At 33.4% G+C, this 24,383-nt stretch overlaps 1 protein-coding gene across 1 annotated transcript in view; it reads right to left on the reverse strand.

Annotated features, from left to right (window-relative positions):
* Nucleotides 1-14,436, reverse strand: part of LOC149418700 (phospholipid-transporting ATPase ABCA3-like) — a 79,643-nt gene extending 65,207 nt beyond the window's left edge. Inside the window, exons 1-5 of the mRNA XM_089639150.1 lie at nt 14,153-14,436; nt 8,903-9,202; nt 6,926-7,011; nt 5,399-5,516; nt 1,359-1,444 (exon numbers count right to left, since the gene is read on the reverse strand). Of these exons, the coding sequence (XP_089495276.1) occupies nt 1,359-1,444; nt 5,399-5,516; nt 6,926-7,011; nt 8,903-9,200 (588 nt within the window). The 5' untranslated portion in view covers nt 9,201-9,202; nt 14,153-14,436. The remainder of the gene's footprint in view (nt 1-1,358; nt 1,445-5,398; nt 5,517-6,925; nt 7,012-8,902; nt 9,203-14,152) is intronic.
* Between the last annotated feature and the right edge of the window lie 9,947 nt (nt 14,437-24,383).

A 24,383-nucleotide genomic window follows, 5' to 3' on the forward strand; every position in this document is an offset into this window, starting at 1 on the left:
TGTCAAATATCATTTGAAACGAATAGCAAGTAGCTCCTCACTAACATATGAGGAATTTAATACCGTTTTATGCCAGATTGAATCAGTTCTAAATTCTAGACCTCTCACTCCTCTATCCACTGATCCAAATGACCTTAATCCCCTCAGTCCTGGTCATTTTCTCGTTGGTGAAAACTTGGCAGCTATTCCAGAGCAAAACCTGAAAAATATATCATTCAACAGACTGAATAATAGGGAATTCTCGTGCATTTTGTAAATAATTTATTTCAATGAAGATAATTATTTTATTATGTGCCTCTTTTTTTTTAAATGCATTTTCAATGTTTTGTAGTTGTTTTAAAAATTGCGTGCTCTTTCGGCTCTGAAAACGGTCATGCGCCATTTTGACCGCTACGTCACAAGTGCTACGTCACACCTTTGCCGCCGCCGACGCCATCGGTAGGCAGGATCTACTTGGGCCGGTCAACAGTGACGTCATCGTTCGCCCTTGAACGCTTGATCAATCACCGGGCGTTTTTAGCTGCATTGAAATATTTCGTTCGCGCCTGTTTTTAAAGTCATTATAACTTTAATAAATGATTTTTGAAAATTATAAAAACTATGTATTCTTGTGTCTGAAGTGTTTCTACATGTGAATAATTAATAATAAGTGATTTTTTGGTGTGAAGAGAATTCCCTATTATCAAAAACTGTCTTTGCTAATACAATCATTTTGGTCGAGGTAGAGCAAGGAGTACCTGGCTCAACTCCAAGGCAGAACGAAGTGGACCAGCGGACTTCACAAGCAGCTGAAGCCTGGCGACATGGTGGTCCTGAAGGAGGACAACCTACCACCCTGTGTATGGAAACTCGGGCGTGTAACAGCAGTACATCCTGGAGCCGACGGAAGGATCCGTGTGGCTACTCTGAAAACAGCTCATGGAACTACGCAGAGAGCAAATTCGAACAGGTTCCATATGGAAATAATCTTCAAATTATAACATGGTAAAGTAATTTGACTATGCTAAAAACTAAATTTATGCATGCAAATTTTTTTAGGTTATTTCGAGAAAACCGTAAATGAAATTACTCAACTCTCAATCACTCATAATTACAAACAGAAATGCAATATTATATATTAAAAATTTGAAAAACAAATAACCACTTTGACATAAACTTCAAGATATTTAATTAGTTTTACTAATCTGTAGAACATTTTTATCATCTCCTGTAAATTTTTCATTTTGTGGCTTGAAGGGTTTTACCAAAACACAGTCTCGATATGTAAAAACAACAAAAGATATGAAATCAACAAACTGACCACAAAAATTATAAATAATAAAAACGAACAATTGTTAAGTGATAAAATGTGGTATTACCTTATTGATTTTATTTCCAGATTTCGTCTCTATGTACGAAACATCGATAGCAGTCTGAAGGGACACGAACATTTCATACTTTTGAGCTGGAAATAAAGTTAGACATTAATATCCACTCAAGACATTTTTGGCATATTATGTTCGCAAAAAGTTTTGCTTGCAATTACTTGCCATAATGTGCCAAATTTACAGAACCTAAAAATATGGGATAGACAGTGAAATCTAGATGGATTCATTTGCTTTAACCCGCAGTAAGCAGTTTCATATGTTTCCATATGAATATTTTGAGGAATGATATTAAGACGATCTCATATTCCAGATGTCCTTCGAATTCGGAAGGGGCGCGGCCTATTGGCATGGGTTATAAAAAACTTGAGAACCAATAAAAGAAAGCCGAACCCCAGACTTATATTTAACCAATTACGCCCATAAACGCACACTGGTAAAATTTGTCAAAAATCCGGTATAATATAATATCGGCATAATGCATAACTCTTCCATTTATCATATAAGGAGATGCACTACGTCGTGTCATATTTTAAATTGAGCCGCTACCAATAACATCCCTTACTTAGATGGCGATAAGGTTTAAATTCCCGCTTAACACCATCCGCCTGTTTTGATTTATGCAAGAAAAAAACATGGCCAAAAAGTGCCTTTTATTTTATTTTGTGAATGTTCAGACATAAATATTTGATTTTTTTTAATCATTTTATAAATAACTTCATTTGCCACATTATACAATAAAATCATGTGCAAAAATAAGTTCGTAAGTAGGAGATTTTGATCTTTAAAGCAGTTTTCATAGGCCTCATACATTATTTTTTTCTGGGCTTATAAAAAGATTGATCTAAAAAATACTCGATTATTTTAAAATTCAAGATGTATTCTATTCGCAGTATTTAATGAAAGCATCTGAAACATTTCTAGGCAACCAAATTTTCAAACAAAAAACACATGATTTTGCATTACTACGTATGGAATAAACTAAAAATCTCCAAGCCTGGAAATCTGTTGGATGAAATACTTACTCAAATTTAATTTAAAATAAACCAAATGCTACGCAAAGACAAATTATAAACATAAAAATGAAATAAAAGCCGATGTGAAGTAAATCACAATAATAAATGCCAATTGTCTCAAAATTTTATTTGGAAAGCAATCAAATATGGTATCAATCTATCGATGAAAAGTTTGTCTTATTGGAGATTTACATCATTATTCTGGATAATTGTGATCCCTAAAAAAGTATCTAAGGACTCTCATGGTCTTTTTTAAGCCTTATAAATGAACTCACTCGAAAAATGAACAATTCCAAAACCTGCATTGACCATTTAGAATAAAACATAAAACACAAGCAATCTGTAATGCGTGAACTGACAATAATTGACCACTTTATAACAATCCTAGTAATAAACTTAACCCTTGGAACCTTTTAAGACTAAATACGTCCCAAATTTCGTTAAATTTTACCACTGTGCGTCGCTTCGGTACGCAGAAGCGCGCGAAATTTGAAATTGGTTTTACACTCTACACTCTTTGTTTTGTTCAGGTGCGTTATTTACATATTTTTGGCAGAAAGAAGTAATAATAAATTATTGTATGGTTGTTTTTTAAATAGTATTATCATATAAATCGACTAAATTAAATAAATTATAATACCTAATTATATTTAGGAATTATTGAAACAGCAGTATTTTTTAATCTTTTTTAAGGAAAGATTGCGTAGAGGCCTGTAAAAAACATTTAGATAAGTATATTACAAAAGACATTGCATGCATCGAAAATTAAAAATTAATTCCTACTCCATGAGTATATCTTACCTAATAGTCTAATCGTGTTCGATAATTATAATCGATGATGACCGATTTATAATAATTTTTTTGTATATTTAAATAATGATTGTAATTTATTTTATTGTGCGTTCATTTTGCAATGTATATTTGTTATTATTCATTATATATACCTATCTGTTTGATTTCTAAACATAATAACATAAAATAAACCAATATTTCTTGCGTTATTGTTTTTAGGTACCTAATTATGAAAAAAATTATTTGAACTAACCCCAAATATTCAAGCATATTTTTGTATTTTGTTTTAGGCCACTGAGCGTACCCAGTTTTTTTTATTATCTTTCCTCCCCATTGTATAAAAGTAGGAATTTAAAAAAAAAAACGATTACACGTAAACTGATTTTAGTTGAAATAATTTCACAGAACAGAGCGGCACTAAGATAAAGAACGTCTTTACCCCGTCAGCGCCGGGCGGTAACTAAATACAAAAGCGTGTAACCCTTACGTAGACGGCATAGAGTTTATTTCACAATGGCAAATTCAATGGTTACCTCCCCGAAAATCGATCAATATTCGTGTAAAAATGAACAACGCGAAAATGCATATTTTGTTTTATTTTGTGAAGTTCTGGTACATATATGAAAATTTCCTTCGATTATCAAATAAAAAAATGAATTTCCCACATTATACAATAAAAAAAATATCCGAAAATGGGTTTGTAAATGGGATATTTTGCACTAGACAGTTTTTTTTTAGGCCTGATACTTTATTTTTTTCTAGGCTTATAAAAGGTCTTATCAAAAAAATGATCGATTGCTGACAAGCCCAAGATGTGTTCTACTTGCAGTATTTAATTAAAGCATCTGTAGTATTTCTAAGCAATCAAATTTTCAAACCAAAAACATCCGATTTTGCATTACTTGGTATTGGATCGCCTTAATTAAATAATATGGTAAATGTATATATGACATCAATTGAGTCGTGTAATTTCTATACCCGCTATATCAACTTTCATTGATTTGGAGAAAACCGCAAAAAACTGTCACATCTCTAGCGTACATAAGTAATTGCATTACAATTTTTTATATAATGAATTGGAGTAATAAAATTTCGAAAAGCATTTATTTTTCTATATATGTCTAGCAATAATTAAGTAATTTCGATAAATAAAATGGATAAAGCGGATTTTGATACTCACTTCATATATATATTCGTGATATAGAGGCTTTTGAAAGTCAACTGAGCTGACATGGCGGGTTTAGAAACACACGCGTAGATCATTTTGACACACGAGCGTGGCGTCAGAGCGGCGGCCATATTGTATTTTGGCAAAATAACTGCTTGTGATTGGTTGAATCCGATATAGCGCGTTTTGATAGTAACTTTCTGTATGATATAGCGGATTTGGTTTCTCACTCGCAGTTTTAACATGGTTTTTGGTCGTGATAAGGAGGGTTTTGAAACTCAATTTTAGGCTCCTCTTGTTGCTCGCAAAAATGTGAACAAGATGTCATACCCAGATCATTTTGTCAAAAAATCGGATATAGCGGGTATAGAAATTATAGGATTCAATTGCTCGAGTGACTTTATTAATTTACCAAATTAGGACCCTTGTCTAGCTACTTTCCAGAATGAGATGATTCTGTGTCATATTCTAAGGATATTTCCGTGGCTTGCTTCTAAAAGGGCCAATGTCAGTTTTTTTCAAATTTCACAAGGCCTTCGTAGAATTTTCTCTTTTTAGCAAGTTTTAATTTTAAGAAAAGCAATTGGTGGCCTCCAAAAATCAGAAAATCCTTTCTCGATATCGAAAGGTTCTTTTAGAATTCGGAAGATAATACAATTTTGAGGGAAAATTGCAACAAAAAAAAATTATGTTTTTATTCCGGAATGTGGGGAGGTTTGTGCAATCCCTCATATCCCATAAAGCACATACATAGACAAAATGTCATTAGCCCTTTTAGAAGCAAGCCACAGAACTAATATTTAAACTATTTTCTTACGCCTTTGTATATGAGATAATAATTGCATGGAAAAGTGTTTTATTATATCTTCAAAAGTACACATCAAACAAACCATTATTTATTAGGTTTTAAATCAAAATAAACACTATGTGGAAGAAAGCATCTGAATGTACTTTAATTTGTTTCATAATTGATGTTGCCACAGTAAGGAAAAAAATTTGTTTCAATTTAATAAATTTCTACATTTTATGGTCAAACTCTGACTAATCCATTGTCTCACCATATTGTTCGTGAGGGCCGGGGAAGTTCACCTCCGGTGAAGTTCTGGAGGTATCGTAAGACTTCGCAGAACGGATCCGGTACTCAAAGGATCCTGGATCGCTGTGTCTGCTTGCATTCTGCAAAATGCACAAAATATTAAACAATCGGAAGCGAGGTTAGCACTACAATGGAGTTTTGATACAAAGCCAGGTGTATGGCAATGAGGCAGAGAAAGGTTAAAAGTCAATTGAATGCCGCAGAAATTATATTGATGAGATGAATGTGAAGCCACACAGAGGCAGACCAATGAACGCTATCTATATATCTTAGATATAAGTCACTAGTAATAAATCTTAGCTGTAAGCAGAGATGTGCTTTATTTCAAATAAATCCATTTCACATGGAAATGCAAAATGGGTATTTTCCATTTTGCATTTTAAATGCATTTCTAAAAACCATTTTGCATTTTGCATTTTAAATGCTTTTCTCAATGCATTTTCCATTTTAAATGCTTTTTTGCAACATTCTTCCTACTATCTCCTTCATCTTTTTTTCATAAGCCCCAAATATCAGTTGGTTCTCAACCTCGCTATGAGAGATAATTTACATTTGTCAAGTTGCTCCCTGGTAGGAGCCCTGGCAATTGAGTGATACGATTACAAAAAATACTGAGCATTGGGCCATGACGCTGTAATATTAAATGTTAGATAGCAGTTTCTATGTTTTTACGTTGGGCACATTAGTACCGCGCAAATTTTTTGTGGTTTCATAATCTGTAGTCGTGGTGCTTTTGGATTTACCATCATGTAATATGTTTGTTCTACATTGATGTCCATTATTAAATGACAAAATTGTTTAAAAATTCTATAATTATTTTAATTGTTTGACCTGAGAAACCATTTTTCATTTTCAATGCATTTTGAAAATAGGTATTTTGCATTTGAAATGCCTTTCTAAAAACCATTTTGCATTTTCAAATGGAAAAGTTTTGACCCATTTCCATTTTGCATTTCAAATGGTTTTGGGTACCCATTTTGCACATCTCTGGCTGTAAGTTATCTTAAATTAAATAATATAAAACAAAGTCGCTATCCGCGTCTGTCTGATTGTGATAGGGTTTTTACTATCATTTAGAGAATTTCTTCCAGAAGGTTTATATATATAACTCATGCATATTATATTTATAGGAAGCAGATTAAAGTGGAGCAACGCCGGATACACGTCAGCTAGTTAGTTATAAGTCTAGGTGATTTTCTCACGTAAAGGCGCTAGAGAAACAATCCAATCTTTATATTATTATTACAGGAAATAATGCAAGATAATGGTGAGATGCTAAACAGTTTGGTCGAGTAGAGTGGATAGACGAAGAAAGGAGTAACTAGGAGAATATCTAAAGCATGTAGTAGATGAGAGGGGCCGGGACATCAGAAAGTCGACTGACAAATAATGAGTCAAGAATAATACATTAATGCATGTCAACGAAGCAAAGAGTGTGGTGTTCCATCCTATCTGATATTATTGGATAGATAGATTAATGGCACTCTACCTGGAATATGATGGCTATGGTATTTTGTTCGGTTATGTTTTTCTTCTTTTGCATCAAGACTTCTTCACTCTCAAACCCCAGCAAGGCTAAAACATAAAATTACATTATAATTACATTATTACGTTTTTGGCAAGCTAAATGTGTTTAGCTTGCCAAAAACGAGTAAATTCGGCATACCGCAAGGTACAGTTCTGGGTCCGTTACTGTTTATCATCTATGTTAATGACATATTCATACAAAAACTAAACGGGAAAATAATATTGTATGCTGATGACACTGTCATAATAATCGAAGGTACGGATTGGAATACTGTTAATAACTTGGCAAATGCTGATATTAATATACTGAAAATTTGGTTTGATAAAAATCTTCTCTCCCTAAACACAGAAAAAACAAAATTTATCCCATTTTCAATCAATAAATTTAAATCAGAACCAGATTTAAACATTATAATACACCAACACAAATGTGGCAGAACTAACTGCAATCAAACTTGTCCTATCCTTAGTCCAACATCCAAAATCAAATATCTTGGTGTATTAATAGATCAATATTTTAAATGGAAAACACACATTTGTGAACTCGTCAAACGGATTAGGAAATGTATTTATATATTTATAAGACTTAGAAATATTCTTAGACTGGAAAACCTAAAAAGAGTGTACTATGCGATTGTTCAATCTATATTACAATATGGTATTATTGGTTGGGGAGGAACATATAATAAAATTTTGAACCCACTTAAAGTAGTTCAAAGATTGGTAATCAAAGTAATTTTGAAAAAACCATCAAAATTTTCTACCGAAATTCTTTTTACAATTTTCAAAGTACCTACAGTAGACAAAATGTATCAAAAATATTCAATACTTCAAATTTACAAAGAAATGCAGTCAAATACTCATAACTTGCAATTCAATACATCAGCAAGATACCAGAAAACTATTAAAATCCCAAAATTTAACACTAAGCTCATTCAAAATACCTATCTTTATCTAGGCATAATTTATTTTAATAACCTTCCATTAAATTTAAAAAATATCGAAAATATTCAGGAATTTCACCTTAAATTAAAAAATTACCTTAAACTATTATAAGTCCAAAATACGTTTACTACTTACATCTAGAAGTAATATTGTTTAAATCTTGTGTTGTTTTCTTTATAAATTATTTACCTTAATACTAACATGTACACAATTGAACTAGAATTCCCTCACCAAACACAAGAGCTTCGTCTCTTTATGGTGAGGAAAGGCTACTTTAATTTCTATTGTTTTATATCTTATTTTATCCTGTATACTTATCTATGTAAAAATATATTTTTTCAAATATTAAATAAAAAAAAAAATATTAAAAAAAAAATTTAAAAAAAAATAAAAAAATAATTCTAAATTAGAAAGCTAAAAAGAATACTGTAAATATAGGTATCATGGCCAGAGTTGACACAAACACAATAATTACTCACACAGATGCATCGTTGAATTTAGCATTTCACTTATTACACGACATCAACGATTTATTTTTTTAATTTCTGTACTTCATAAACAACCTAAACTTTTTATTATAATTGCTAAACTCAAAATTCAATTGTTTTTGAACTCCCGCATTCAATCAATCTCCACGTACCTAAACGAATGACTAGACAGACATTAACATTTTACATATTATGTATATATGTATCTCATTCCAACTATGGTTTGCATTCCCAACACAACATTTATTCAGTCTCGGTAACAAAACTCTGGAAGTATTTGTCAATAATTTGAACTTGGCAAACTTCAAAAGCCATACTTTTTAACTATTTGGACCTAATTTTATACATTTTTATTTTTATTAATATAGATGGTTTGGGCATAAAACAGATGGTTTGGGAAGAATTCAAACTTCTTAGATCACATTTTATGCAATATCCACATTAGGGAAAAGTGGCTGATGATTCAAATATGCGACAGTCTAACAGTAAAACATCTTAAACCTCACCATCATCTCTTAAGTTCAACCGTTTGGCTGCTTTTTGTACCACATCATTAAGGAACGGAGTTTCAGGGGCCCACATCAAAATGGAGGGATAGGACTCCTCCCACAGCGCCTGAACTAGCAGCGGGGGCGCCAGGGAGGGTTCAGGGGGCCGGGGCCGGGCGGCCAGGCGCAGCCCCAGGGCCACCAGCAGGATGAGGGGGCCCAAGGCCACCCCCACCTCCAGCGGGCCGAGGATCCAGCGCCGGAGACGCACTCGCCAATGCTTCCATAGCAGGACAGAGAGACCAGAGAGAATCATGACTACAAAATAAATAATAAACAGATTATTTCAGAGGGATCCATGGCAAAGCCGAACAGTGACAAAACAGAACAGTGATAAAACAGAACAGTAACAAAACCGAACAAGAATAAAACATAAGAGTGACAAAACAGAACACTGAAGAAAAGTTAATAAAAACAACAAACCTTACCATATCTATTATTTTTATCATCTTCAGATTTGTCACTGTCCTGTTTATGTGGTTACCATTTCAGAGAATGGAAGGAAGAAGGTAGTGAGTTAAAATTAGCTAATTCTCAGTTAGTACTCTCAATCTCCTTGCTGTGATTTTATACATTGTATGAAGACACTTTCCACGAGTTCAATAATGATAATAATACTTGGATGATTAGGATTTGTTGAGAAATAAAATCACATCAAGAACATTTATATCAATAATGTTGTTCGATAAAATATATTTTTAACTGAAAAACGAAGATAAGAAAGATTTGATCACATATTAAGTACATATATATAGTTGGGACCTTTAGAAAGAGATTAGTATACACATACACTTATAGCAATCCCTTCTGCAATTAAAGTAGGGCCGGCATAAAAGATAGATCTACCCTTCATAAAGTGTGTTGATAAAACATTAAAAGAAAAAATATGTTGAATGAACCCACAAAAGCTGGTGTGGGTAATCAAATTAAAACCATATTCTTTTTCAAATTTAATAATGTTATTATTAAGTTCTGCGAGTATTTTAGTTTTTATTATTGTTACAGCTGTTTCGGCTTTCAAGGCCATTTTCAAATTGTGGTCATACCATGTTTAGACAACTTGTCACGTCTGATGAGCATGGACCCTTGTCAATCACCAGGGCTATGATGGGGCTAAAGCAAGGAGGCAGAATGTGTGAAAGCATTGAAGAACCTTGATCATGTTGTCATGTCTGAGAGTGTTTGGAGAGTTCGCCAACGGTGAACAGGACGACATTTCGCAGGGGCGAAATCCGAATGAGTTATTCGTGGGAAGATATTCGTAGCTCCAGGTAGATATTCGTGGGAAGGAGTGCGCGAGGCCATCCTCAATTAACCAGCATCCATTGAACGTTTGGCAGGCTACGCGGGGACAATGATGATTCATCTTTGTGTCACCCCGACACCATGCTTGGTAATCCAGTGTATTCTCCAAGGAATTACACTTTAAAAACACTCACAAATAAAACTATTTTATTATCCAAATAACTGATTGTATATTTTAATCTCACCAAACAACAACACTCGAACAAAGAACAGGCTGATCTCGCGCAGGAGTCAAAATGTTTGTTTTATGTTTGGTTAGTTTACACGGAAAGTCTGAATCCTTCATTCTCCGAAGGATCGGTTCATGGTATCCGAGTGTTCTTTTTCATTTTTTTCAATATCAATTTGTCTGCCAAAAAGCAACGCACACCGCGGAATCGTCCTCTCCCGTACTGTCACCCCGACCTTCCTACCCGCGTTATTTAGCCCGCTCGTCCAACCGATCGCAGAGCAGCCAACCGAAAAACTCTCAACAAAACAATAATCGGACACTACCCTGGCAATCCAAACTTGCATAATTCTTTAATGTTACAAACTTATTTATATGATTCTATGTTACCCCCTCCTAATATAAATTTAATAATAAATTATCAGTCTATGTACCATTGAATGGTAAGCTGAAATGCAGTCTAAATATAGTTTTTTTATTTGACCACTAATAACATAGGAACAAGCCTTAACTCAAAAAGTAGAAATCCTAAACTTAATAATTTATTTATTAATTTTCGGGAAATCGACAGTTTACATTTAATCAGTTTGTACATAAGTATTGTATCGCCAAAATAAAACCAATTGTGGATTTTCTCCTTGTGACTTTACCTCTACTGAGACAGCATAATATGGAATAAGTAAATTAAATTTGTAACAAAGGAATATGAATTAAAAAATTTATACAAAACAAAAGATTATATAAAACGAAAAATTTACAAAACAATACATTTATAGCCATGGAGAGAGGTTGTAGATATAAATCAAATCATAATAGAGATATAAACAATAGAGACATAAACATTATTCACAAACCATCAGAGAAATATTCTTTTATGGACCTCTTGTATTTGGTAAGTTCGCAACTGAAAATATCAACCTTGGATAATACGCTATTGTAATTATTGCATAGTCTGTTCAGGCAAGAATTCTGCTTAAAGTTAGTTTTGCATTGATCAACCCTGAACAGTTAATAGTGGCATATATGAATTAAAATGTGACCACACCGACTGCAAAGCTACTTATATCGGACAGACTGGAAGGGCCTTCTCAACTAGATTCAAAGAACATATAAGATGTTACCAAAAGTATTTTTCTTATTAGTGCCAGGCATTTTTAAGAGTGGTTTGAATGGTAGAAGGAGTCAGGGATGCCCGAGGAATACTTAACACAATATCTCTGAACCGGAATTAGATACTGAGTTGAAATAAAGTTGATGTAATATAGTTTTTTAACAGTAACATTGTGGTGTACAGTAGTGAATGGTGGAAGAAGTCGGAGACGTCCGAGAAAGACATTAGCAATAGCGATGCATTGCGGGGTCCACCAGTAACTCATAAAAAAGTTTCCACATTTCCGCCACCTCATATTTAAAATATTTTAATTTTAACAATGTTACAAATATATTATTCCCTTGTCGGAAAAAAAATAATGCAGCAAGTGGAGTACCAAAGGGTTCACATTTTAGTCCAGTTTTGTTTATAAATGATATTACAAAAATATTTTACAGTATATTTATCTTACTTTTTACCGATGGCTTCTAAAATTTTAGAATAATTCAAAATATTTATCACTGTTAATATTCATCTAATATCAACAAATTGTTTATTTTGTGCAATGAAAATGACGCGACACTATGGAGACTTTTTTCAATATGTATTGATTTTGAAATGACGCAGCTAAAGTTGCTTGTGTGCGCCTGGACTCGATGTTCAATAAAACAGTAGTTGTTTGTTAAAACAAGAGTTCAAAAATAGAACCATCGTTTCAAAACATGACTGTCCATTGTTGTACATATTAACAAACGAACACTGTTGACACGAACCACAGATGTTATTACTTACAATGAAAGTAAACACACGTAATTCAATTTTGAGTAACCACTTTTTCTTTAACTTTTTTTGTTCGTATTATCTTTTTCTTCAATGATATAATACAATTTTGGTTTATTTAAAATAATTGTATTACATTAAGTGAGCTTTTTTTTCATTTCTTTTTTTGGGATAACAAACATTCCCGGGTTACGAATAACCCTACAATATTTGAAAAATTCCTACTACAATCATACTAAGCAGAAAATGTTGCTTGTGTCGTGATGGGGGACTTATCTAGCAGAGGATTGAACCCAACTAAATTGTCTGGGTAGTAAACCGACGCATTAGTCACTCGGCTACTAATCGGTCAAACTGACAACATGAAAAAAACATTGCGAAACAAATTCATATCAGAATTCTAGCTTCATAAAATTAAAGTTTATAAAAATTCCCATGACCACACATAAACAACGATGTTTCCTCATGGATCAGTAAGGAATCAACATAAACATAAGCATAATAAAAATAATAATATCTTGCAAGATTATCATCGAACTTAATTTGATTCGCGATTCCCAACTGACGGTCCAATAATTCGTCACAAGGGGATTTAAAAGTGTGTCCCCAAGCAATACGAAATCCACAAACGTACACGAATGCGCGATTTGCAGAATGCCTAGGAAACATACTCGAAGCACTTAAAAATACGAATTTCAAGGGAAACAGTTTGGTGACGTCTCGCGTCTGCGCATAACACTGTTAGCATATGGCTTAACATTGATAGATACTCAAGCTCGAGTGTGTTAGTACGCTACAAGGAAGTGTGCAGAGCAGACGTCTGTTCGTCCGTAGGAACTCTTAAAATTTCACGCTTAAAAATGATTTAAAATACATTTTTACAAAATAGGTATTTCTGTAAATTTTAATGGTTATAATGTTTAAAGAATTTATTAATATTTTTTTCTTTTAGGTTTCAGGAATTTATCTGAAGGGGATTTTCCACTGCTCGAGGGAGCGGCCTAAGATAAGATAAGAGTTCCATAATAGTATTATTGAGTATGTTATCATAATATATTATCTTCTGACATTTTAAATACTCAATTGTAATTTAAATAAATATAGAATGTGTAATAATATTTCTCTTTATCAATTTAAAATATATAAATGACGACCTCTGTTGTCAGGGGGTTATCTCAAATCCAGTATGTGCAAATAAAGTTTATTTAGTAATTAAACATTTAATAAATACAAAATAGTAAAGAAGATACTCTGAAGCAAAGTACCATCATTCATAATCGAAACATTGCATTGCTTGAAATGGCTTTGCCGTTTTTGTTAATATTACATATATATATATATATATATAAACACTCCTCTTCCCCGTCTCTTCAGAAAGTATAGTAAAAATATATGTGCAACATGTTCAGCAAAATAAATAAATACCTACTGTTGAATTTGTTGTCATTTTAATAAAAGTTAGACTTAAATTATGATTACTACTTGAAAAAAAATAAGAATATTACTTAGCTCAACAGTAAGTGTGATGAATACTAATTTGAGGAAGTGATCAGCTTTAAGACGGATTCAGGACAAGGATTTAAAATTATAAATAATATTAAAAAATCACCAGATATATTTGATGTATTGTTTGTTGTATGTTTTGAGGGCAAAGTTGAAATTCTTGGAAAGATTAATTTGAACAGATAAAAAAAACCATAAACAACAAAGATAATTAAATTTGAATATTTACAAACTATACATAAATAATATAATTTAGTTTAGTACCGAAACATTATTTTACATAGACGGCGAGCAGGATGGGTTTAACCATAAATAAACCACTCACGGTACGAACTCTAAAAACTATTAATACTTTACTCACTTCTTCACATCGGAGTTGTTCAATTGAGACGACTTGAAACACATATGATTATTTACTAATTCATATTATGCATCATGCATATTCTATATCTTAATGTCAATTGTCTGTGAATCATAAATAAACCACGCACTGCCATAAATAACTCCGTGGCACAAAATTCCTGTACACCATAAATCAACTACCTACTGTACACTTCCTGCATGACTTCCTGTTGCTTGTACAGAAATTTGTATTTGCAAAAATGATGACCATAAACACTGCCACCAGAAATTAACCGCTCACATGATGACTCATAAATATGCTATAAATAAACCAATCACTAGATCAGTGTTCACGAAACTAAAAATTCAAAATCGGGAGAATTTTCGCCTAAAAATCGGGAGAAATTCGAAGAAATCGGGAAAAATCGGGAGATGACTAGAACTATTATAATAAAAATTCTCCCTTGTCAACAATCCGAATCCCGTTTACTATTTCCGAAGCAGACCATTAACAACGATCTAAAAAATCAAGAAGCAGCATAATTGTAGAGATTGTAGATGTTGCCCATGGAATGACGCAATTTTCCGTAACATTCGATGGAGACTTATTTTTACGTCTGTCAACACAGAACATTTTATGTGAAATTTGAACTATCAGGTCAAGAGACGTCAACATTTATTGAATACCTATCTATGCACATTAAGCTAATTAGCTTCTAATGGGACTTGGACACGGTCAAGCGGCTTGATCGCAAGCACGTAGTTTATTGTCTATGGCACTTTGTGTCAAGCATTTTGACCGTGTACCGAAGCTGGCTTGCAAGCATTGCGCAATTCTACGTGCTTGCGGCGAGGCTTGATGCGAATTTAAGGGACGTGGACACGGTCAAGCGGCTTGATCGCAAGCACGTAGTTTATTGTCTATGGCACTTTGTGTCAAGCATTTTGACCGTGTACCGAAGCTGGCTTGCAAGCATTGCGCAATTCTACGTGCTTGCGGCGAGGCTTGATGCGAATTTATATTTTTGTGGGAATAGACAAACGACAATAGACAAATAAATATCACGTATCATAAACAATGATATAAATTGAATAAAATTGTAATAAAATAGGTACTTAGTTATTGTTTTTGTGTTCAATTTGTAGAAATCCATCTAATTTAAAATTTTTGGAAGTATTTTAGTATTTTTTAATAATTATGACAGCGGTTTTCAAGGTCATTAATAATCAAACTGTAGAATAAATAATTTTCTGAATTTTCAATGGAGAAAACATATTTTTTGTATGAATACCGCACAAGATATTCATACAAAAAATAGCTGTAGCCTGTAATACACTTTGCAAATGCTCATGGGTAAAGCGGTACCTTAACTTGTACCATTCTTGACACCAAATTCGTTTCTTTTTATTATTTTATTCAAACATAAAGCTAACGTAAGAGCCAAGAACGCTTTGTCTTTGACAGATTCCATTTTGCCGCGAGTCACGAAATGACAGGAAGGCATAGAAGTACATATACATAGACCACCACGAAATCACAGAAAGGCGTGGCCATGCTTGACGGAGAGGCTTGATGCGGGCTGTCAAGCCGCTAAGCATAGACAATAATAGACAACAATAGACAACAATAGACAAAAAAACTACGTGCTTGCGATCAAGCCGCTTGACCGTGTCCAAGTCCCTTTTGTGGGAATAGACAAACGACAATAGACAAATAAATATCACGTATCATAAACAATGATATAAATTGAATAAAATTGTTATAAAATAGGTACTTAGTTATTGTTTTTGTGTTAAATTTGTAGAAATCCATCTAATTTAAAAATTTTGGAATTAAGGGACTGGGACATGGTCAAGCGGCTAAGGGACTAGGACATGGTCAAGCGGCTTGATCGCAAGCACGTAGTTTTTTTGTCTATTGTTGTCTATTGTTGTCTATTATTGTCTATGCTTAGCGGCTTGACAGCCCGCATCAAGCCTCTCCGTCAAGCATGGCCACGCCTTCCTGTGATTTCGTGGTGGTCTATGTATATGTACTTCTATGCCTTCCTGTCATTTCGTGCCTCGCGGCAAAATGGAATCTGTCAAAGACAAAGCGTTCTTGGCTCTTACGTTAGCTTTATGTTTGAATAAAATAATAAAAAGAAACGAATTTGGTGTCAAGAATGGTACAAGTTAAGGTACCGCTTGACCCATGAGCATTTGCAAAGTGTATTACAGGCTACAGCTATTTTTTGTATGAATATCTTGTGCGGTATTCATACAAAAAATATGTTTTCTCCATTGAAAATTCAGAAAATTATTTATTCTACAGTTTGATTATTAATGACCTTGAAAACCGCTGTCATAATTATTAAAAAATACTAAAATACTTCCAGAATTTTTAAATTAGATGGATTTCTACAAATTGAACACAAAAACAATAACTAAGTACCTATTTTATAACAATTTTATTCAATTTATATCATTGTTTATGATACGTGATATTTATTTGTCTATTGTCGTTTGTCTATTCCCACAAAAATATAAATTCGCATCAAGCCCCGCCGCAAGCACGTAGAATTGCGCAATGCTTGCAAGCCAGCTTCGGTACACGGTCAAAATGCTTGTCACAAAGTGCCATAGACAATAAACTACGTGCTTGCGATCAAGCCGCTTGACCGTGTCCCAGTCCCAATAAATCAACTATCTATAGATTGATAACTCCGCCCTCTTTCCATATGTTTAGTTTGGTCAAGTTTTAACCATAGATCTGGCAAATTTGTATACACCTCGCATCGCCGACCTCTCACCACACCATCGACAAAGGATAGAGGAAATTAAAAAAAAGGCGCAACCATAGGCAATTTAATTCTGCTTCGGAACCTACCTAAAACCTAATTCATTAGCCTAAAACATAAGTAAAATGTCACCCAAGACCACAAGGTCCCGTCTGACAAAGCCCTGTCCTAAGAAAGAAATGACTTTTAAAGTATCTTCCTTTACAGCTCATTTTCTCAGGACAGCGTTTTATCAGAAGGAAGCTGAAAAACAAACTCATAATTACATGTACAATAATTTTATTTTTTAAATATAAACATGAAATACAATAATATAAGCACAAAACACATTTAGAAGGTGAATTTAGAAGAAATTACTGAATCAATATAAAACTAGCTGTTGGAAATGATAGTTATTTTCTTTCAACATCCAACGGCTATTGAAAAAAATATTGTCAATAAGGCAGTCAACGATTCAACCAACTGTTTTAGCTGTATTAGCGTCTAATTACATTATTATTATTTTTGTTTCCCTTCTACTTATCTTATTACTTAAATATTTATAGCTTTCATATATAAATAGTAAGTATATACTTTTGTAATACTTTTTAGTTTTAAAAACTTTATATGCCTTTTAGATATTTTTAACTTAGAAATAGTACACAACATAAAGAATGTAACAGTGTAAACAGAAAAGTAAATTTAACAATAAGTTATTGTTTTAACAATACATATTGGCACCTGATAAATAAATAGGGTATAATAATAACAAATAAAAACACCAAATACAGAGAGAGTAAAATTTAAAGAAGGTGTTGAGAGAATATTCATTATGATGTCAAGTATGTAATAAAAAAGTAGAACTTTATATAAACTAGACGTATAAAATAAACTAATTCGACTATTTTTTTATTAACACTAGTCGGTGACTGAAAATGGGCTGCAGACTAATACAGCCAAACTGAATAATGTAAACTCCGCATCAGAGAATATTTGGCTTAACATTACAAACGATAACAATATTTGACTTGTATATTTATTTTTTCGTTATTATTCTACTACTCATATAGAGATGTCAATAGAAAATGAATTGGCAAGGATACACCACAACCATAGAATGGACCTGATTTAATGGGGAGCATGGCAGTACTACGATATTTAAAAGACGCTTATAGGAACAAATTGTGGTCCTAATTGGTTTTAACATAAATTTAAAATAAATTAGTTATAACAACCATTTCTTCCTATATTTAGCATATTTTAAATGTCGCAGTACTGCGATTTTCTTCATGGAGTCAGGTTCATTGTATGGTCGTGTATCCTTGCCAATTAATTTTTTATTGACATCGGTACACCATGCATTGATTATAAATGGTACAGTAATTTTGATAATGAATTGAATATTTTTTTTTATGTTCGTTACAATTAAGCCAATCAAAACATATATATTTGGCAATGGTTTCTTCAATAGCGGGCACAAGATATAAATTTTCGCAATTATAATTCAGTACATACTCGACGACATAATGAATTTCAAGAGCGTTGATAGCAAATTTCTTAGTGGGATCATATGGGTCACCTATGCAAGATATTTTACATCTATGTTCTGCCATCCCCTGTGCAGCAAGAGCAACGCTGCTGGTTGCAGAGAAGACATGACTGGGTCCTGCACTCATTTCTGGAAAAAAATATATCATAGTTCTTGAAGAAATTGAAGTAAAGATTGACATATTAGAGGAACAAAACTAACAATACTATTCCCTTTTAAGTAATATAAAACAGATATGTACCTCCATGTTCTACTGCCATCCCCTGTGCGGTAAGAGCATCACTGCTGGTTGCAAAGAAGACATGACTGGGTCCTGCACTTATTTCTGGAAAAAATATATCATAGTTCTTGAGAAATTGAAGTAAAGATTGACATATTAGACGAACAAAACTATTCCCTTTTAAGTAATATAAAAAAGATAATATGTACCTTCATTTTCTACTTGCATCCCCTGTGCAGCAACGGGTACGCTGCTGGTTGAGATGTTACGCTCTGAAATAAATATAATTATTACATTAACCGAATTAACAAAACATATTATTATTACTATAGGCTGATGCAGTATAGAATAACTTTTAGGATATAGTCATGATACGTGCTGAACACCATTCTCGAAATGGACTCTCAGAGGTTATGGTTGGAAACTTGTGTCGAATAGTCTCTGTCCGTACATCCTTTCACACAACACGTTTCAAGGACTTTATCGGTAGGCATTTTCACACATAAATCAACTGTTTCACACAAAAGGATATTTAAAAAAATTTGACAATGTTATGATGACAAACAACGGCGTCCGTCAAACCATAAATCTTCAGCCCCCCACTTCCGCGGTCGCTGAACTTGACCCAAATGTACTACCTACGAAAGTTCAACTTTAAAGTGATTTGACAGATTTTAGGTTATTCCGACTTAAATTAAGTATCAGGTTTTTGCAATAGCAAAAGACGTTAAATGGCTCGTTAAAAGTGCTTCATACCAACGCCTTCTTGGCGTCTACCTCCACACTTATAAATATTATCGATTACATCGACCAACTTGTTCATGTTATTGATCAATGATTATCCTGTTTTATCTTATTTTTTTTGTAAAAATTAATATTTTTTAAACATGTAATCATGAATTTATTCATTTTTCTATTCGAGATAAGCAAAAAAAGATCAAAATTCATTTTTTTTTTACTTTTGGGTTTTTTGTCTCAAATTAACAAGTTTCCACTGACATAGTTACCTCTTGAGAAAATGAGCTGTGAAAGTTCATTTTCTTAGGACAGCGTGTAGCGTCATTCGTGGCAGCCGGACGCGTCCTAACGCGTCCTCCGACCGCTTTGTTTTTTTTTGTATTTTCAAGGGATATGAGGCAACACCCTTTGAAATTATTTTTAAAATCAATCAATCGACATTTTAACTTCAATAAAAATATACTTAACAACCAGTTATAAGAACTTTATAATATGTGATTTGAGTGCAGTGTGTCAAAAGTGAATATTCCGAAATTTTGTTAAAAAATATTCGACATTTGAAACGAACGTCGATCGGTAAATGCACCCCAGATGTTTTCAACGGAATTCTCGGAAACTCTGAAGGCCCAAGTAGCAAGTGTTTTGCTAAGCCCGGGGTAATTTATTATCCCGACTGACGCTTTTTATTGCGGGCAGAATGCACCACTTCAACAATCACTAGGAACAGGATTACATGGAGATGAACGATGGACATGCCGAACGGCACTGCAGTGCTGCCAGGGTTTCGTATCTGTGTGAGGTGTCAGCGCTTTATTAGCAGCAGACACATACCTGGACGGATGACGAACCTCGTGCTGGCACTGTTGGCGGACGCGGTGGACCCTTTCGCTGCAGCAGCTGGTCCAGTTTCTTCACCACCTAGGATTTTTGCTGCAGAATCTTCATCTTCTATCTTCGTGTCACCTGTTCCTATACTTCATTTTACTTAACGTAACTTCACTTTTTTTTGTAATATTTTTTTTTTTGTAATACCTGCATCAACTGTAAAGCGCCCCTGAGGTGATATCTCACAAAAGCGGCGCTATACAAATTGAGTAATAAATAAATAAAATGCTTTGTCAGGTGAACTTTGCCCTCAGAAAACATTTTGATATTTTTCTACTTCAAGAGCGTTTTTATTTAAAAATAGTCTTTTGGGCTAAAGAATGAATGACTGAGCGCAATTGTATTGTCTATGGTCGTACCTTTTTTAAATTGCCTTGAGTTTTTCTACCTTATCTATCATCACCGCTCCGCAGGGGGGTATAACTCCGCTTAAAAACGTCAACACAAATTATAGACATGGTAAAAATCTATGTTTGTGACGTAGGCGATGCGTATTTTTTTTGTTTCTCGCTCACTTTACCATAAGACTCGTGCGCCAGAAAGAGAGGGTTCGCAAACGGTGTAATGCGTGTTCTCGCCGCTAGGTGGCCGACTCATGCTTCCCGCCATTTGACTTCCTTTAAAAAACTGTAAGAAAAGTTTGACAGACGCTGTTGTTTGTCATCATAAAATTGTCAAATAACTGGTTGTGTGAAACAGTTGATTTATGTGTGATAAATAACATTTATGTGCCTACCGATAAAGTCCTTAAAACGTATTGTGTGAAAGGATGTACGGACAGAGACTATTCGACACAAGTTTCCAACCATAACCTCTGAGAGTCCATTTCGAGAATGGTGTTCAGCACGTATCATGACTACATCCTAAAAGGTATTCTATACTGCATCAGCCTATAATAATAATAATATGTTTTGTTAATTCGGTTAATCTAATAATTATATTTATTTCAGAGCGTAACATCTCAACCAGCAGCGTACCCGTTGATGCACAGGGGATGCTAGTAGAAAATGAAGGTACATATCTGTTTTATATTACTTAAAAGGGAATAGTATTGTTAGTTTTGTTCCTCTAATATGTCAATCTTTACTTCAATTTCTTCAAGAACTATGATATATTTTTTTCCAGAAATGAGTGCAGGACCCAGTCATGTCTTCTTTGCAACCAGCAGTGTCGCTCTTACTGCACAGGGGATGGCAGTAGAACATGGAGGTACATATCTGTTTTATATTACTTAAAAGGGAATAGTATTGTTAGTTTTGTTCCTCTAATATGTCAATCTTTACTTCAATTCTTCAAGAACTATGATATATTTTTTTCCAGAAATGAGTGCAGGACCCAGTCATGTCTTCTCTGCAACCAGCAGCGTTGCTCTTGCTGCACAGGGGATGGCAGAACATAGATGTAAAATATCTTGCATAGGTGACCCATATGATCCCACTAAGAAATTTGCTATCAACGCTCTTGAAATTCATTATGTTCATTATTCGAGTATGTATTGAATTATAATTGCGAAAATTTATATCTTGTGCCCGTTATTGAAGAAACCATTGCCAAATATATATATTTTGATTGGCTTAATTGTAACGAACATAAAAAAAATTTATTCAATTCATTATCAAAATTACTGTACCATTTATAATCAATGCATGGTGTACCGATGTCAATAGAAAATTAATTGGCAAGGATACACTACCATACAATGGACCTGACTCCATGAAGAAAATGGCAGTACTGCAACATTTAAAATATGCTAAATATAGGAAGAAATGGTTGTCATAACTAATTTATTTTAATAAGTTAAAACCAATTAGGACCACAATTTGTTCCTATAAGCGGCTTTTAAATATCGTAGTACTGCCATGCTCCTCATTAAATCAGGTCCATTGTATGGTTGTGGTGTATCCTTGCCAATTCATTTTCTATTGACATCTCTATATGAGTAGTAGAATAATAACGAAAAAATAAATATACAAGTCAAATATTGTTATCGTTTGTAATTTTAAGCCAAATATTCTCTGATGCGGAGTTTACATTATTCAGTTTGGCTGTATTAGTCTGCAGCCCATTTTCAGTCACCGACTAGTGTTAATAAAAAAATAGTCGAATTAGTTTATTTCATATGTCTAGTTTATATATAGTTCTACTTTTTTATTACATACTTGACATCATAATGAATATTCTCTCAACACCTTCTTTAAATTTTACTCTTGTATTTGGTGTTTTTATTTGTAATTATTATACCCTGTTTATTTATCAGGTGCCAATATGTATTGTTAAAACAATAACCTATTGTTAAATTTACTTTTCTGTTTACACTGTTACATTCTTTATGTTGTGTACTATTCCTAAGTTAAAAATATCTAAAAGGCATATAAAGTTTTTAAAACTAAAAAGTATTATATACTTACTATTTATATATGAAAGGTATAAATATTTAAGTAATAAGATAAGTAGATGGGAAACAAAAATAATAATAATGTAATTAAACGCTAATACAGCTAAAACAGTAGAAATGTCGAAATGTTTTCCAAGGGCAAGGTTCATCTGACTAAGAAAATAAACTTTTACAGTGCATTTCCTTAAGATGAAACTTGTTAATCTGAGAAGAAGAAACCCAAAATGACAAGAAATTTGCAAAAACACTGAAGAAAATTTCCAAAACAAGATTGTACGACGAAGAATTCCGACATTTTTCAGCCTCATGAACTCATGGTTACATAATATGTTTAAAAATCTTTAATTTCACGAAAACAATAAGATAATACAGGATAACACTAATAAATAACATGAATAAGTTTATCGATATAATAAATAACATTTATACGTTGTGGAGGAAGACATATGCCAAGTATGAAGCATTGTTCAAAAAACCGAACGAATAACCTAAAAACAGTCAATTCACTTTAAACTTGAACTTACGTAGGTAGGTTGAATATATGTTTGTAACTCGCTAACACTATACTGGCTTATATTGTATTTTTATCACGAACAACTTTAACACGCAATATTTTCGACGGAAATGATAGTATTTCGGCAGCAAATGACAACCCGCGTGTATAAATAAACCACACTCATTTTGTTTGAATGATTTGAAACTGTCAAACGGCAAAATTCCGTCATCTCTTTCTGTTACACGAGTCATTATGGTAGAGAGCGAGAGATCAAACCAATCCTTCTTTTTCTCACCAATGAGATCTGAGCTTTTAGCCATATTATTCGTTTTCTATAAGAATTTTGAGGTGGGCGTGGCGGTTTCAAATGAGTTTCAAGGCCAAAGCTTAGTTAAATGCCCCTGGCCCGAAGATATCGATCTAGTGACGCAGGGGCATTTAACTAAGCTTTGGCCTCGAAACTCATTTGAAACCGCCACGCCCACCTCAAAATTCTTATAGAAAACGAATAATATGGCTAAAAGCTCAGATCTCATTGGTGAGAACAGAAGGATTGGTTTGATCTCTCGCTCTCTACCATAATGACTCGTGTAACAGAAAGAGATGACGAAATTTTGACAGTTTCAAATCATTCAAACAAAATGACAGTGGTTTATTTATACACGCGGGTTGTCATTTTCTGCCGAAATACTATCATTTCCGTCGAAAATATTGCGTGTTAATGTTGTTCGTGATAAAAATACAATATAAGCCAGTATAGTGTTAGCGAGTTACAAATATATTATATTCAACCTACCTACGTAAGTTCAAGTTTAAAGTGAATTAACAGTTTTAGGTTATTCGTTCGGTTTTTTGAACAATGCTTCATACTTGACATTATGTCTTCCTCCACAACGTATAAATGTTATTTATTATATCGATAAACTTATTCATGTTATTGATTAGTGTTATCCTGTATTATCTTATTGTTTTGGTGAAATTAAAGATTTTTTAACATATGTAACCATGAGTTCATGAGGCTGAAAAATGTCGGAATTCTTCGTCACACTGTCGGACAATCATGTTTTGGAAATTTTCTTCAGTGTTTTTGCAAATTTCTTGTCATTTTGGGTTTCTTCTTCTCAGATTTACAAGTTTCATCTTAAGGAAATGCACTGTAAAAGTTTATTTTCTTAGTCAGGCCCTTGGAAAACATTTCGACATTTTTC

This window comes from Hesperophylax consimilis, chromosome 13 (genome assembly GCF_061612785.1).
Source record: "Hesperophylax consimilis isolate HC1 chromosome 13, BYU_Hcon_1.0, whole genome shotgun sequence".
NCBI classification, from domain to species: Eukaryota; Metazoa; Arthropoda; class Insecta; order Trichoptera; family Limnephilidae; genus Hesperophylax; species Hesperophylax consimilis.